Below are 18,601 nucleotides of genomic sequence, written 5' to 3'. Positions count from 1 at the left end.
TGACTAGATAGAAAATTATTGTCGTCTGCAAAGTTGTTCAGGATATCACACAATTTTTGCTCGTGGACAGTTGTTCAAAATTTTCTCACTACGAAGCGCTAGTGAAATGTGAAATTATCGCCTGTGATGTTTCTCGAGATCCTGACCAGATAGAAAGTTACTGTCTTGAACAAAGTTGCTCAGGAGGTTAAAACCTAGAGTTTGTGAGAAAATTCTGAACTACTGTTCACCAGCCAAAAGACCTTGACCTCCTAAACAACTTTGTTGTAGACAGTAACTTTCTATCTGATCAGGATCTCGAGATATAGCATATGCGAGAAGTGTACATGTACACTAACGCAACGTGGTGAGAAAATTCTTAACTACTGTTTACCAGCCAAAAAGGCTTTGACCTCCTGAACAACTTTGTCCAAGACAGTAACTTTATATCTGGTCAGGATCTCGAAACAAGCCACTAGCGAAATTTATCTGATCAGATAATCGAGATATTTTACATGCGAGAATTTCGCGTGTATACTAATGCCACGTAGTGTGAAAATTCTGAACTATTGTGCACCAAGCAATAAACATTGACCTCATGAACAACTTTTTCGAAGACAGTAATTTTATACCTGTTCAGAATCTCGAGCTTAGCATACGCGAGAATTCTACACGTTTACTAGTGCCTTGTGTTGAGAAAAATCTGGGCTACTGTCCACCAGCCAAAACGTCTTCACCCCCTGAACAAGTTTGCCGAAGACAGTAACTTTCTATCTGCTCAGGATCTAGAGCTATTGTATATGCAAAAGTTGCACGTATATACTAGCGCCACGTAGTGACAATTTTCTGAACTACTCCACCAACGAAAAGATCTTGACTTCCTGAAAAACTTTGCCCAAGACAGTAACTTTCTATCTGGTCAGGATCTCGAGATATTTTTAATGAAAATTTCACGTGTATACTAGCGCCGCGTATTGAGAAAATTTTGAACTATTGTGCACCAAAAAATAGGCTTTGATCTCATCAACAACTTTGTCAACGATAGTAGCTTTCTATCTGGTCATGATCTCGAGATATGTCGCATGCGATAATTTCACATGTATTCTAGCGCTACGTAGTGAGAAAATTCTAAACTACTCTCCTCCAGCGAAAAACTATGATCTCTAGAACAACTTTGCCGAAGACAGTAGCTTTCTATCTGGTCTGGATCTCGAGATGTTTTATGTTGTAACCAATTAAGTCAAATCCCACGTAATACGGACACCGTTTACGCGGTTTCCATTCACATTTTCTCTATTTTCCGCATTTTTTGGGGGTTAACTGTACTAAAAGTTTAGCTTTTTTAGTTAAAAACAAGTTAAGGAATACCCGTTGGTTTCATATCGTTTGGTAGCTCGACTGCAAAATGGCAATGGAAAACTCACACTTTTGTACAAAGTACAACTCGTGTTACAAAAGTTGGCGCGAGTAACGGAGGGTTTAATCCACCCGGTCGTTGTCGTGATGTCGGCATCTTCCGTTGGTCCGGTTGCGGATCATAGCAGTAAGGGTGAGTAGTAAGGCTCCGGCGAAATTATTTGTTGCGGATACCGATAATTCAGTGCCAACATTTCAAAGGGGCGTAATTGCTTTTGTAAACAATGGCTTTAGCCGTCGATTTCTCGCTAATAAAAGCCCACCCCTCCAAATTATCAATGCTAGCTGGGACAAGAAACATTCCTCTACCTGCTGGTGTCATTCATTTTCATGAGTGAGCTTTCATTCGCGAGAAATCGAAGGCGAAAGTCATTGTTTACAAATGCAATTACGCCCCTTTGAAATGTTGGCACTGAATTGTTTGTATCAACAATCAAATTTTGACACGTCCTCACTGCGCATACGCAGAAATAATGCAGTGATGCCAGTTACTTTAGAGATCACAAAAAAAGAACTACCATGGGTGTCAAACAGTGCCATGTAAGTGAGCTTATCCCTTGGATCGAGCATAGAAACTATGTTACAAATTATGCCTTCGGCGATACTCAAAATTAAGTTTTCCTCAATACAAATACTCCTACTCTCACTGTCAACATTCCTAAATTTGGTTTCTAGGTCGATAAGATGCTCGAAATACTACCGGAACAAATCTTAAATTAACACATGTCTAATTAACGGGACTATGATTAGACCAAAAACAAAATATATCACATAATGCAAAATACACCATTTCTGATTCCCTTCAACAATAACAAAACAGTGATTGCTGATCCCACTGCGCAATCAGCTGCGCATGTATGCGTGCCTTTCATTTGACTTATCTTCATCTGCCATTGAAAACTGTCAGTGGACGGGCGCGTTCACGGTAGTCACCCAGTCGCAACTGGGTGCTCGCTTTTACCAGCTGGGTGGTATGCCGCCATTTTATTGAAACCAACATCTGAAACGTCACAATTCAAGTGTGAACTGCAAAAATGGCGTGACTGAAGTGTCTTATTTTTATCAAATGAAATTATTTTCCCTTTTATGCCATATAAATGGTTGACTTCGTGATAGAAAATCAGAAAATAATATTTTAAGAGTTCTAAGTTTATTTTTCACAAAATGTAAGCAAAAATATTAAGAATATCTAAAATATCAGTCACGCCTTTTTTGAAATTCTGGCTTGAATCTTCTATTTGTTTACAAATTATGAGCTGTCAGTGGGGCCCACGATTCGCGGGCCCGCAGCGATATTAGCTCTTTTCAAGGCAAGGCAAACAAGATAGGGCTGCCACCCAGCTGGCTTTTACCGACGGCAAGAGATATAATGAAAAATGCCGGCGCCGGTGGTGTAGTTTTAAGCGTGACTGCTTTCTAACACCCCAATGGGTCTGGGTTCAATCCCAGCCGAGGTCGGTGGGATTTTTCTGAGGCAAAAAAATCTCTGGTCACGTCTTCCTTCGGAAGGGAAGTAAAGCCGTTGGTCCCGGCCCATGTGTGCTTGAATGGGTGCGATATCCTACGCAGGTGTGGAAGCTGCCTTCCTGCACATTCGATTGCCGTCAATGGATGGCAAACGATGTCCGTCGGTGATTGGCACTAGATTGCGGAACAGAGACCGACGTTAAATAAAGGAAAGAAGATATAATGAATGCAACACACTCGTTACAGCGTAAAACACTGGCCAGAGTGAGCAGTTATAACATGTTATAACGGTTGTCAAATAATTGCAACACAGAAACCACCATCTAGATATCGCTATAATATGTTATAACTCTGTTGTCTGAACAAGGTATAATGGAAATGAAAAAGTTTATAAAATTGAAACTTAACACAGAAATTCAGAACCCAATTTTTCAAACGGTGTTTGTCAAAATTCACAAATTTTGTGTTGTGCCAGAATTGCACAAAACCAACGAAACCAACGTTGTTTAAAACCAGGCTTGTTTCCACTCACTTGCTATAAAAAAAATAATTTTCGGGATTTTGGAATCATTAGATGCTACAATGATATTTTGTGCTTTTTAGATACAATAAGAGGTGGAAAGGCAAATGTTTGACACATAAAACTATTCAAATTAGCTTTCAGATAGCCACAATCAACGATTTTACGACTCGCGAGCGCTCATTCTGAGTGAACGCTCACGAATCATAAAATCGCTGATTGTGACACTCTGAAAGCGAAATTGGCAGGTTCATGTGTCAAACACATACTTTACAACCTCTTCTTTTAACTTATAAGTACAACATATCATAATAACATCTAAAGATTTTATATCACGCACTTTATAAATTTTCACCTACCGCAACGCATAAATGAAGCTGAAACTTCTAATGTTTACATCAGCTGTCAAAAACTGACGTATAATTGAACCAGAAGAACCAAAAAATCGGCTTCAAGCAAAGTGTTCTTGGATTACTTTTGTGCCACCGGAGTGCCTTCAATATCAACACACCTACTTCCGATCAGTTTTCGTGCTGTTTGTTTCGGGTGGATCCTTTCTATAAGGAATTCGGGGGAAATCTTTTTTCGGGGGGGGGGGGGGAATCCTTTCGGGAAAAAATTAGTTCTGTTGATAGGGTAGAGAACTACTTCGGCCTAATCGCCCATTTTGGGCCTATCGAACAGAAAACTTCAAATAAATCCATGATTTCAGAGTTAACAAGTCAATTATGCGTTTGGTACGATACTTTAGTTAATAAGCTACCAAACGAAGTCAATGAGAACGCGTGATATGAAGGTTTGCACCCATTATTTCCACAAACAAAAGAAGCGCTCCGACAGAATCAATTTTTATCTTCATCTGATAGGCCGAAGTGAATTCATTGACGTTTCAATGACGTTTCAATGCGTTAGACCGAGTATGGAATCCGTAGGCCGAGTTTGGCGTCAAAAAGCAGTGTTAGCCTTTGCCTATCTCAACGATTGGTTTCTCTATAAGCAAATCTTACGATATGTACGGAAAGGTAAATAAATTTGGAAGCCATCAATAATAATAACATTCCGTTTGGTGCTAAACTACGCTAGATTAAGGAATGCTAAGTGCGGGTAGTGCTAAATAGGCCGGAAATGGGGTAGTTAACCCTACGTGGAAATCCATTTGGAAATGGCTTCTGCGAAACTTGCAGCAAGATATCTGACATGATGGTACAGATAATCAATAGACCTGATGCAAAATACAGGATACATTAATTTTATGATAATTCTCGATTCAAAATATTTTAATAATTACCTGCGTAATTATGGGATATTGTTGTGTTTTATTGCAATTTGACAGATCATTCGTCTCAGTGAATTAGTAAAAACTACCTGTCAACTACGATCCTCACAGTAGTCTAAAAATTCATTGCATGAGCAATAAAGAGACGTATTTTTTTAAATCGTGCCTGGTGATTGAACAGATGTTTATTGATTTTTTGCTATAATTTTGGTCTGAATTGGAGGAGCCTGTATGAAGTCGGATTTATTTAAGTAAGGGTTGATGCATATACTATGTCACGCTCTAAGTGAGGGGGGGGGTCTAAGATTTTGAGACAAGCAATGCATTAGGTATAGGAAAAACGTCACGATAGGAGGGAGGGTATGTAATTTTTTGCTCGATTTAGCGGACATAATTAATGCATGGGCCCTAAAACGCTCGATTTAAATTTTTTTTAACTAGTGGACGATTTTTTGTACAATTAGTGGCAGATTAATGATCTCTACTACGACTTAAAATGAGCAAAATTTCAAGAAAATATGTTCATTTTATTTAAAGAAAACGGAGTTTTCCTTAAATTGCTCTAACATTTTGTAAACTCAAACAAATATGCCCGATTCTGAGCAAATAATTGATAAACGTATGCTGAGTCAGCAGCCAAATATTTAGAGACGTATCTTTTTAACTTTGGCTTTTAGAGTTGTATTTTTTTTAATTTAAGTACTGTAAAACGGGGTAACATTGATAGTTTTTTAAAGTATATGTATTCTAAATATTTTTTACAGCAATGAATGTTTTTCAAATTTTATATTTTTAAAACAAGTACTGAGGATTCAAGAGTTAATTCGTAAGTAATATGTTGAAAGAAAATTAAAGCATTTGCATTATTTTTTTAGTTTCGTGACCGAACTTCAGTATTTTGATTTGGGGTTACTTTGATAATGATCGATAAATGTAGAAAAAAATGAGTGAAACTCAAACAATTTAGTTCTTTAAATATGAAACGTTAAAAGAGTATTTAATCAGAAAACTTCATAAGCAATAAGAATACAACATTGAATTTGTGATGGCTGTATCGAAAATACATTTCATAAGTGATGGTTTGAGTGCTAATATGTAACACATACTATATAAAAACTATATACGATATCAACGAAAATACCATAAGCTACAATATGGAACCAATGTTTCTTATTTGGAAAAAGCACAACAAACAAACAATTTGAGCTGCTTAAAGGCTGAATAAGCTATTTTTTAGCTGAAGAAGCAAAATTTTGACTGAATAAGCTCTTGTTCTGCTTCCAATGTTTGTTGGGCAGCGAGTAAATTTATTCTTTATATTATACTATCAAAGTTACCCGCATTATCAACGATACCCCGTTTCACGGTATTCTAAAAATAATAGAACTGATCTGGAAAAGATTGAATTGATCAGTACCAATTTGTTTCAATTATTTAGATGATTTTTTCACACTGGAACCCTTAAACAAACTGATATCAAATCTTTTTATTAATAACAGGAGCTTAATAATGATGTTATAATTTAGTTATACCCAGGCATGGCAAATCATTTACATTCATTTCATACATTCATTTACATTCATTTGTCTCTAACTTTTTTCATCAACAGCATTCCGCAAAATGATGTATATAGCTTTTGTAGGTTTTGTTATTAACTACAACTTTTGATCACATTTCAAATCTGTATCTCTTATGCATCACGAGCTAGAGCGGGCAGAACTTGTTACTGTTTTTCAGTGAATGTAAAATGCATTCACTGAAAAAAAGTAGTGGATTCTGTTCGCTCTGGTTCGTCATGCATCAGAGATAAGGATTTGGCTTGTTGACAAAATGTGTAGCTAATAACAAAACCTACAAAAGCTTAATACATCATTTTGCGGAATGCAGTTGATGAAAAAAGTTAGAGGCAAATGAATGTATGAAATGAATGCAAATGATTTTCCATGCCTGGTTATACCTTTCTAATTGTTTAGACACGCGCTCGATGAAAATCACTGGGCATAAAATAAATTAAATGATAATGAATTTCATGTCATTTATCAACCAATGACAATAATAGATATTACAAATATGAAGCCTATTTGGAGCATTGGCTATAGCCAAGTATAGCCAACTTATATCACGAACCACACACGGAGGCCATTTTTCTACTTTCTGATCGATGACATCAACATCACGTTCTCGCTTGCACAAACCAATATTATTGTTTGCTCAGTAGTGTTTGCATAATTCAAACTGAAGACGTCCAATGCCTAATAAGAACATCACGAGGTGCTCGATAGCAGGTGAATAAATTGATACGCCAACAGAATGAATAACACGTGAGGTGACAAACAGTCTAGTTATATCATTGTTTGGCACACTGGCAGTTCTGAAATCTCGTCTAACATGTTCAACAATGCAATTAATTATTAGTATTTGATAAGCACATAGGTTCTAAATCGCCTTAGCAACGGTGTTATCAATTATAAACACAGTCCATCAATATTGATCGACCAACTGATCTAGGCAGCAATGCAAATTAATTGATCACACTAAGTGATACATTTTATCTCGAAAAATACCGGTCTGCAATCACCGATGTGCATGTGAAGCCCGCGTTCAATCATCAATTAGTTAATTTGTTTACTAATTCAATCTCCCTTTTTATTTCGCAGGTAACAATCACGTGATCTGTCCACCAAAGCTTCTCCTGCTGGACCTGAAGCGCAACGGATCGATCGTTCTTCGCTACGAATTCCCCCAGGAAGTGGTCCCAATCGGTAACAACTACCTGAACAAAATCGTAATCGACGACGCCTTCGGTGGCTTTGTCTACATCACCGACAACAGCGGATCCGATCCGGGCATCGTAGTGTTCTCGAGACGTCTGCATCGGTCATGGAAGGTTCGCGAAAACAATTCGATGCGGGCGGCACAGAATGCCGTAAACTTTTCCATAAACGAAACCCAGCTGACATTCTCGATTCACATCGATGCCATCGCACTGGGACCGTACTACAATCCGAACGTTCAGAACGATATCGATCCCCAGGTAGATCCGTTGCTGGCTAATCAGAACTACGAGAGGAACGTGTACTATACTCCACTGTCCAGTTACCATCTGTACTCATTGCCGGCTTCGTTGTTGCGAGATCCGGAGTATGTGGCCAAGGCGACTCCTCGGGATGTTTTGGAAGCGGTGACGGACTACGGAAGGAAGAGCTCGCAAACCGACGGAATGATCATGGACAACCAGGGTGAGCTGTATTTCGGTTTGCTAGGGGATCACGCAATCGCCCGATGGGATTCGTACAAACCGTTCACGCCTAAGAACCAGGTCGTTATTGCAAAGGATCGCACCCACATCCAGTGGGTGGATGGAATGGGATTCGATCACGAGGGGTATCTGTACGTGGTGGTTAACCGATTGCACAACTTTGTCGCCGGACGGATGCAAGCGAATGAGGCCAACTTTAGGATTCTCCGGTCGAAGACCAACGCGCTGGGATACGTTAACACGCCGAATAATGTGTTCAACAATGATGTCCGGTATAAGTACGACGGAGAAGTGGACAACAGCTTACTGCACTATGGCGTTTCATCAACGACTCCGGTATCGAGCCGGTTGGAAACGGCAGGAATTTTCGGCCGAGGAGCAGCCGGTGGGAAAGAAGCTAGCTTGGTGATGATTGCGATTTCACTGGCGCTGGCAAAGATCTTGGCAGCCTAGAGCTTCGTTCACCGAAAAGAAGGAGAAAGTGGTGCAACATTTCCTGATTTCAGTTACCGAGTAGAGTATCTTAATTACCGTGTAAGTCGAGCTTAAGTTGTAAATAATTGATGTTACGAAGTGTAAATAGATTTTAGAAACCGATGGACGATACGAAGTGTTGACGTTGTGCAGTTTAAAACTGGAATAAAGATTTTAAGAGGAGATGTTTGGATTGATTCATGAAGGAAGTCCCTGTTGGCTAAACAATGAAAATCGTTCAGCAATGTGAAAAATGCGATAAAGCATTCTGAATTTTATAGTGCGTCGTTGCTCAATACGCTATTCTTAAGATCATCAGTCTTCTCTGATATACTCAAGACAATTGGTTGAGCTCTTGCTGTTATTATTTTTCTCGTTTGCTTTGTTCATTATTACAGAAAAAGGAAATATCTAACTCACTTCAAACGGTCTGCAAATTGCGGATGCTAAGCTGTGGAAACAATGGAATTCTTCTGTAAAGATACCAGCCTGGGTCTCTCATTAAAATTATGTTTCACCTGCAACCATATTTATGCAGCGTTACATAAAATAGCCAAAGCATACCCTTTCTTACCACCAATCCGGAAAACATACAAAATTATATTTTTTTTTCTCAAATGCTTACACAACCATCCGATAACGTCATCATTATGAGTGATTATATTTCTGGTCAGTCAAAAGGTGAACATCAAAGTAAATGAACAAGGCCTCAGGAGCGAGCAGAAAATCACATTCCTACCCCCCCACAGCGCCAATTCCAATTCCCCGGAAAACAAATGCGAATAAAACCAACCCGTCGTCCAATCACATGCTGATTGACCCATCAAATTATCTGCATTTTTGGCCTTTTAGACATAAAAAACAAAAAGACCCCTTGCGGACTGAAACAAAGGCCCAACAGGTAGTTGACCGAAGTCAACTCGTCGTCTTTGATGTCGGAAAAAATATGGTCAATACCGTCGTTATCAACCCGCTCGCTCTTGCCTCTGTTTGGCGCGGTGCAATCGGGAATGTAACTTTTACGATCTTTCATTCAACTTGTTTGATGGTAAAAAACACCCAGCCCCACATCCAAGCACTGAAAAATAAGAGTTGCCCACGTTATCGTTGCTCCGTTGCGAAAATAACATTTGAGCGGCGTTGGAAATGGGTCCTTTTTTCACGTTTTCCATAGAATGTGATAAGCAGCTTAAGTATGACTCGAAGTAGATTGTAAATTAGTGCCTCATTTACATTTCACCTCTGACCACCCGGTAATGTTGACTCTCATTCATTTCCTTTTTTTTTTGTCAAGATAAAAATCAATTGTCCATCAATGTTGACCTTCGTGACTGTCAATGAGGTCCACATGGGCGTTTCCAAAGGATTGAAACCCGTTTAAATACTGAATATGATATAACACTACTTTGGCATAAGCGCCCATTTCCGTCATATCAAGCAGGAACATCAACCAATCAATGATTTCGACGTAAACGAATCAATCGTGCGTTTGGTACGGTAGTTCAAGGTCCATTTAGGCTATCTGATTTCTTGGTCTGATTTTGCCGGTCGCCAAAATGAAAAATCTGCTCGATTTTACTTTCGACACACTTTGTCGACCGCCCTGTTTGCTGGTGTTCACACTGTTTGCGCATGTCCTTGATTTGTTTTCCGTCGATCTTGTTTTCCGTGCTGAGCACCAATGCTACCGACGCCAGGGAGGCAGCTCCCAAACCTGGACCATACCTATCAACACATCAACTCATGAACCGGGGACCAAGTCTTTCTTTCCGAAGGAAAACGTGATCAGAGATGTTATGCCTCAGAACATCCCGGCGGCGCCGACTGGGATTGAATCCAGGCCTGCTGGGGTGAGAGGTAATCACGCTTGCCACTACACCGTCGCTGCTTGCACATGTCGAAATAATTGTCAATTTAGATTTCAAAATAAAACTGTATCGGGAATAAAAAGTAATTGCTTGCATAATGAATAACCGGAAAATTGCTCTAGCTTTGGCAGGTGTATTTGCTTTTATTATTTTAAATAAAATGAGAAGGAGAAGGTGAACTTTGTAGAGTAGGAAATGGTTGCTCAGGAGAAACACCTGCAGGAATCTGGCTTATCTTGTTATCTTGACTTGCCATATTTATTAAGACGAAAAAGGATTTCAAAACTTCACCAGGATGTTGATACCAACTTTCGACAAGCTAGTGGGAAAAGTTCTCTATAGATCCACATGATTCCTTGAGTTCTGAAAATTTCTGTTAAGATCTCAATTTTGCATTTTTCTCTGAAGACCTTCGGACGTCCCTGAAGATTTATTTTTCTTCTCTGGTAAAATATCTTTGAAAATAAACAAACTTTTCTGAAGATCTGCAAATTTCTAGGTAGTGCGGCATTTCTTAGAAGTTCTGTTTGTTCTTTAGATGTTCTGCAAATTTCTTTAAAAATTTACCAGGTTTCTGAATCCATACAGATTTAAGATCATTAAATATCAGCAGTTAGTTCTGATGTTCACTAAATGTCTAATAATCTACAAACTTCTCGAAAGTTATATAATTACCTCTGTAGATTATCATGATTCAATTAATATCTGAAAATATCTTTGAATATCTAAGCTTTTCCCTTAAGTATAAAAAAAAATATCTAGAAATTTTTGAGCTTCCCGGAAATTTAAGTTGTGCAAATATCTATAAAGATCTGCGAATTTCCCAGAAGTTCGGTCAATTTTACTTAAATTTCAAGAACCTCAACAAAATTCTGCAGATTTTTCAGTAGATCTTCTCTAAAGTTCTGTACATTTTTTGTGGATTCTTGGACTTCCGTAAAGTTCTGCACATTTATTTCAAATTCTTTGAAATTCCTTAAAGCTCTACACGGGAAAAATCAGATTTCCGAAATGAGAAAAATGACTCATGATTAGACCTGTGCGCCGATCAAAATATTTTCGGCAGCGGCGTGATATCTACGTTTTCGCGAATTTGAGTAACCTGAACTCAAATATGTAATTTGAGTAACCTGAGCTCAAATGTGTTTTCATTAGCCGTGCATGAGGAATTTGTTTAGAAAAGTATGTGCTAGTTAAAATTGCGGGGGGTTGAGTCATATGGCAAAGTGTTACAACCCTTTTATTAAGTATAAAAAAAAGTACGTTATGTAGGGGTGGATAGTATATAAAAGCAATCTGTTGCATTACGTAACAGCCACTGCTTACTGCAAAACTCTATTTTTACAAATGCTGTAATTGTCATGAATGAAGATTGTTTTATCCACATTGTTAGGGTGGATGACTGACCGACGTGCTGACCGTATCTGCCCAGCTATGTTAAAAACTCGTTCACATGGCGTGCTGGTGGTGGGCACACACAATACCTTGCGAATCAAGGCTGCCAACCAAGGATACTTACTTAAGGGTCCTGTACACCACCGGATGTGCAAAGGGCCAACGCGAAAGACTTCCATCATGGGCGGCTGCTCGCTTTTGCCTTGACCTGGGCGCAGGTCAGATTCCTATCGACTTGCTTTATTTCCTTGCTGAGTTTTTTCCACCATGAGCCCCTGGTTCTTTCTTGCTGCGATGTCCTGCCGGATTCCAAGCAGCGCTTGCATGCAGATTTCATTTCCGCCCCGTCGAAGTGTGTGGCGGACCCACCACTTTCGCTATCGAATTTCTATTGCTATCGGCTTCTGATGACATCGAGGATGAAGTTCGGCATTTGATATCAAGTTGTGAGGCCACCAGACATGAATTATATACCGCAGGCATCGGTTGATGAAGACCTGCAGCTTCTGAGTGTTCTCCCCTAATACACACCACATCTCGCTGACGTATAGCAACACAGATGTCACGTTCGAGTTGAAAATTCGGATTTTGGTGCGTTGACTTATCTGGTTTGATCTCCATACGTTTCGTAAACTCGCAATGGCAGCCCTAGCCTTCTTGATTCGTGCACCTATGTCGCTCTTGGTCCTGCCGTCCGACGCTATTTGGCTGCTAAGAAATTGGAAACTTTCGACCTTCTCCACTGTTTGCCCCGCTACCGTAAAGTTGGAAGGGTTGCCCGTGTTGACATCCAACGATTAAGTCTTGTTGACGATGATGGTGAGACCCGCCGCAGAGGAGCGTTCGCCTAGGTCATTGAGATTACTCTGCATATCAAAACGCCGTTGTGCTAGTAGAGCAAAATCATCAGCCAAATCGAAGTCGTTGAGATGCTTCATGATGATAGCCTTCCAAAGCAGCCCACGGTTTGGTACACGGTCGATTGCACCCACCATGATCTCGTCGATTATGATGAAGAACAGTAGCGGTGATAGTATACATCCTTGCCTCACACCAGGATAGGGTCAGACAAGGCTCCGTTATGCAGAACTCTGCACGAGAAAGCCTGATACTGCGCTTCGATGAGGTTGACGATTTTATCCCTTGCGTCTCAGGGCGCCCCACAGATTCTCGTGATTGAGTCGGTTTAAAGCTTTTTCTTAGTCAATGAATATCAAATAAAGGGACTATTGGAATTCATTGACGTGCTCCATGATGATGCGGAGCATGAAAATATGGTCCACACAAGATCTTCCGGCACATAATCCTGTCTGCTGCCTCCAGAGAATTGCGTCGATCTTCTCCTGTATTTCATTCAGGATAACTTTGCACAGAACTTTGAGAATAATACACAGTAACATGATGCCTCGGCTATTGTCGCACACAATCAGATCCCCCTTCTTTGGGACCTTCACTAAGATGCCCTGCATCCGGAAAAGTCGCGGTGTCTCAAATATTGCAGAATAGTTGATGCAACATTTGAGTAGAGGAGCATGGAGTCAGTTTTGAGCATCTCTGCTGATATGATGTTGGATTTCCTGCAACAATACTGCAGCTTTCTAATTTTCCAAAAGCATAGAATATCTCCACCTACAACGTTGTTAGGGTATGAGGAAACTCTAGTCCACTGTTTTATTCATCCTATGTTTTCGTCGGATCGAGAGAAAGAAAGAGACAGGTAGTTTCCTTCTGCCTCACCTATAGATCTCGCTCATTGAGACAAAACCACTGAGATTTTTTACGTTTGATCAACGCACCAAAAAACTATCTCGAACAAGAGCGAGCAGGAGGGAAAAAAATGATTCATCCGATTCATCCCTGTGTGCTACATAGAAAAAACGAAATACTAAGTGACAATTGCTGTCTCATACACGCTCATTTGAGTTTATGGGAATGAGTAAAAATAACTCATCAACAAATACCTAGCCGTTTTAGTAAAAATTCAGTTCTGGCTTTGTTACTCAATTTAGAGGAGAGCTGGTTTTAATTAATTTTATTGGTTTTTCACTCAATTTTTAGTAGCCACGAACGAGCGTGCCCACAAGTTCTAATTTCTACGCGTTAAAGATGCATTTAGCCGAAAAGTTGTTACGGAATTTTCATCGGCGTGACATAAATTAATTCGGCGGCGTGAACCATTTTACTGCGGCGGCGCGCCGGTTCAATTTCATCGGCGGCGGCGGCGTATAAAAATCGTCGGCGGCGGCGGCGTGGCGCGGCGGCGCACAAGTCTACTCATGATTTCATGAACACAGCGTGTTTTCATGTTATGAAAACACACCATGAATAATATTCATGATATCATGAGCAACTTTTCCGTAACGCAGCAAATATTCCCAAAATCATGAATCATTCGAGTTAAAATCATGAGCTACACTGAGGCAAATAGACATAATAATTTCATAAGGCTCGACTTATGAACAGTGTTGTGCATTATCATAACGGTTATTGTACCTTGACGGTCATCCTCGCATAACCGTCACATCTCAGAAATGACGGTCAACTAGCATATCACTTGGAAACACCTCTAACTCACTAGACCGTCTTCATAAAAGCCATCCATGACAGTTAGATTAAATGAAAAGGAGAGGGTAGCAAAATCATTCACTCACTGATCATCTCTGTTGGGCATTTATAAGTGGGAAGTGAGAATAATGCTCTCTCATTTTCCTGTTCTTGCTAAAAGTTGTTGAGTTCAGAACATACGAAACACTTTGAAGAAAATGTTGGATTTTCATTTTCCTTGTAACAAATAAATATGTGGGTGCTATTACGTTACAATGTCGAAAAATATCCGTTTATCTTCTTTCTTAACATGCACATTAAAGTCACTTCCACTTTTTTATGATCCATCGGCAATATCAATTCTCTTTTACGTACGCGTCATTGTTTACGATGCTTAATAAATCTCAAAACTGGCACAACTCACAATTGATAAACTCACGAGAAATTTACTGTCAAAACAAATATCTTTTTCAACATTATTACGTTTCGTGCGAAAAGTGAAGCGAAAAATCTTAATTTTTTTAATTGCTCCGAAATATTTCCAGGACCATCATGGAACCAATAGGTGGAACTTCGACAAATCAGTGCGAAACCAAACTTTTTGTCCGTGTAAACATCAACCTGAGCTGGGTTTAAAAAGCAAACGATCAAACTGACGTTTTTCCGAAAACAAGCAGATCCAATATTGATACCTGATCCAGGTTGGAACTGAATAATAAACGAATTCGCTATTAATTTTAGCGAAGAAATATTGAAATACATTGCGTTTCCTTACGGAATTCAAAGTAACGATTTGAAGTTTTCTTTGTTGATGGATACCAATTGTTGCTTTGATTGCTAGCCACAATTCCAATATTTAGTGGATTACGCAAGGATTTTTTATTGGTTTTGCTTTTTACGGATCCTTTGATACTTGGGCTTCGGTAATGTGGATACGATATGCGGTCAGCATCCTTATTCTTGGAGCTCAAGCGTCACGGTATCCGAAAAAATTAATAGCTGCAAAATCTCTATCCATGAATCAGAATTCGAGACTGCAGGTAGTACGTGTTCATGCAGATATGAATTCTCACAATAATAATTACTGGTTATGATACGATTGTATAACGCAGGATAAGACTTTTTCCTTGATGCATCACAGCTATAGCCTCATCCGTGATTTTGGAAGGGGAAGGACCGTCATAACTGTATTTATGCTCGAAATGAGATGACGGTCAATTTATATGTCTGTTTAATTTTCATCGGTGATATGATGGTTACACATGGCAGATGTTAATGATATTACTAATGAGTGAGAAAAGCAAAACAACGACATCTGACGGTTATTGTGTCATACTGGTGAGAAGTTTTACGGAGAGAGGGTTCTCAGTTGTTTTGATTGTTAACCGTAGGAATCTCTTTTGTCAATCTAAAGGCTGTCAGTACCGTGATGCAACTCAGCACTGCTTATGAACACAAAATATGAATTTCAAAAGCGTGACTTATGAATGATTTTCGGGTAACATGGGGTAGCTCTTATACACTTTTAATCATTTCATCTTCCCAAGCGTTGAAAGACGAGTGATCAACACACGGGCCCCGTAAGCATAACGTTCAAGGTTAGGTTTCAGTCTGCTCCGATTTATTATTTTTTTGTCAACATTATTTTTCATAAGGCAAATCAATGAAATTCATACTGATTTCTTGTGTTTCTTATGGAATTCGTACGTTCTTTTGCCTGCGTGTACATTCATGGGTTTAACTTATAACCAAAAAATGTAAAAAGAATAAAATAAAGCATCAGACTGGATTCGAACCAAGAACCTTGAGATCATTAAACCCATACGTTGACCACTAGACTATTAGTACTTGTATAAGATAGAAGATAAAAGGCGTATAAGAGACACCCATGTAGTGTGGTTTATGAACACGGTTTGCCAAGTACGTGTAACGCTTGTAACGGTTTTGATTCCACTGCATTATGAAATCATAAATTTCCATGACGAAATCATGAGTCATTGTTACGATTTCATGGGATGGCAAGTTTTTTTCATTTCATGATTTTTTATTCATGAAAATGGAATCGGATTTGTTTCCGTGTACAAATTATTTGAAAATATTTGAATTTCTCTGAAGTTGTGTAAATACTTCTAAAGATCGGCGAACTTTCTAGAATTTCTGTGAGTTTTGCTAAAGTTTTGCATTTTTTTTTTTCTAAAAATGAACGAACTTCTTGAAGTTGTATAGACTTCTCTTAAGGTCTTCAGACTTTTCTTAAGTTCTTCAGATCTATCTATTTCCAACTTCCATGGAGTTTGGATAAATCTTCAAAACTTTGCTGCGATTTGTGTTTGGTATTGAAGTTCTTTTCTGAAACACTGAATACCTGAATGTCTCTGACGATCTGCAAAATTCCTTGCAGTTCTACAGATTTCTCTAAATATTGACTCTCCTGAAGTTCTGCGAATTTCACGCTAACTCGACAAATGGTTGGCAACACCCTCTCAGATGTCAATGAATTTTTGTAAGTGTATAGATTTCGTCGACTTAAGCAACTTTGCATACTTATTTTCTTTGAAAAAATCTAGACCAACATTCGGAAAGGGCAGAACTTTTTTGTCATCATTTTCTTCAAGAAATTATAACTCAATAATGTAAAGTCCTACAAAAATGTTGCCAAAGGATGATAAATGAGCTTTTGTTAAAAAAAATAAAAAAAAAAATAAAGTCTATTTTCTACGCTGAAAAAAATAATTTTTAAAACTTAAAAATTAGAATTCTCAAAAACACGATTTTTTACAATTTAAATTTTTTTCTAAAGATAGACAAACCATTTATCTACAACTCGTTCATACATCCCAAGATGGGCACTTCTAAAGGAAAAAAGTTATTCAACAAAAACTTTTACGTCTTCGCACAGGGTGGGAACGACAAATTTAAAAATTTTGAAAGACGTGTTTCACGTCTACCACTAAGTAAGATTGAGTTAAACTCCAAATGAAAAATAAAATTATCTTTTATAAAGCTTTTGAATATTAAGGAAGGGTCATCTAGTTTTGGAGTTCTGCAAAATCTTCAAAACTTCGCAGAGATTTGTTTTTGGAATTGAAGTACTTTTCTGAAACACTGAATCACTGAATGTCTCTGAAGATCTGCAAAATTCCTTTCAGTTCTACAGATTTCTCTAAATATCGACTCTCCTGAAGTTCTGCAAATACCATTCAAGTTCTATAAGGTTGTCTGAAGCTCCGTAGTTTTATTATCAAGGCTCAATACATTTCTGAGTAGATCTGCAAACTTGTCTGAAGTTTTGAAGTTCTGCTCTTGGGCTACCCTTAACGTCTAAAAATGTCCCTGCAGATCTTCTAAACTACCTAAAGTTCTTTAAATTTATCTTAAAGTAGTTAAGCTTCCTTGAAGTTTTAAATATTTCTCTAAGTATCTACAAATTTCCCTGAAGTCATGTATATATTTTTTTAACCGCCAGCCTTCCCTGAAGTCCTGCAAATTTCACTGAAGCTCAATTAACATTTCTAACATTTTAAAAATACATCGAAAAATCTGCACTCTTTCTTGAAGGTCTAAGAATTTATCTGAAGATCTATGACCATTCTTGTGATTTTTCTAAAGTTCTGTAGCTTTGTTCTGAAAATCTACGAACTTTTCTGATGTTCAATAATTACTCAATAGAACTACAAACTCCAAAATCTGAAGATCTACGATCTCTCTTGTGAATTTTTCTTAATTTCTGCAAACTTCCTTTAATTTCCGTAAAATTTTCTGAAGTTTTGTAGTTCTGTTCTCAAGATTTACGAACCACCCTGAAGCTCAAAAAATTTCTCAGTAGATCTCTAAATCTCTCTGAAGCTCTAAAAAAATCTTAGTAGGCTCTCAGACCTATTATCCGGCATGCTTATTCTTATATAACACATACTTCGTATTATATAAACACTGTTTTGTTGGCGGCCAAACACACAGAAAAATAAAAATCAGTCAAATTATACACAATGAATAGTGAAATCGGCTAACCTTGCTGCTGGATGCCACTAACACACAAATCATATCTCTAGAAGAAGAAAAAAACAATATTTTCATTTCACTTGCGGCTATGAGTCGAATGAAAATTAACCACAAATCTATGACGTTCGACAAATCAAACGTCAAATCTTATCATCATGTTCGACAAAATTATCAAGCAGTCCGCTCGAATCAGACTATCAAATCAGATAGTTTAAACGTACCATAATTTCACAAGCTACAAAAAAAATCCATAGGAATGCATAACATCAATATTTACATCCATTTTTGACGTAGGACTACGACTTTGATTTCTATATGGGGGTGCACTTTGTGAAAACCGAAAATGGAACATGTAACAAATTAAGAAAGATTTTGAACGTTACTGAGTGTTACAACAATACTTC

General features: G+C 38.4%; 1 protein-coding gene across 1 annotated transcript in view; it reads left to right on the top strand.

Annotated features, from left to right (window-relative positions):
• LOC135712523 (protein yellow-like) overlaps positions 1-8,572 on the top strand; it is a 61,066-nt gene extending 52,494 nt beyond the window's left edge. Inside the window, exon 3 of the mRNA XM_065235478.1 lies at positions 7,316-8,572. Coding sequence (XP_065091550.1) covers positions 7,316-8,370 — 1,055 coding nt within the window. The 3' untranslated portion in view covers positions 8,371-8,572. The remainder of the gene's footprint in view (positions 1-7,315) is intronic.
• The last annotated feature ends 10,029 nt before the right edge of the window (positions 8,573-18,601 follow it).

This window comes from Ochlerotatus camptorhynchus, unplaced genomic scaffold (genome assembly GCF_037179485.1).
Source record: "Ochlerotatus camptorhynchus isolate MF236.1 unplaced genomic scaffold, CSIRO-AGI_Acam_v1.1 ptg000491l, whole genome shotgun sequence".
Lineage (NCBI taxonomy): Eukaryota > Metazoa > Arthropoda > Insecta > Diptera > Culicidae > Ochlerotatus > Ochlerotatus camptorhynchus.
This window is presented reverse-complemented; position numbering and strand designations above follow the sequence as displayed.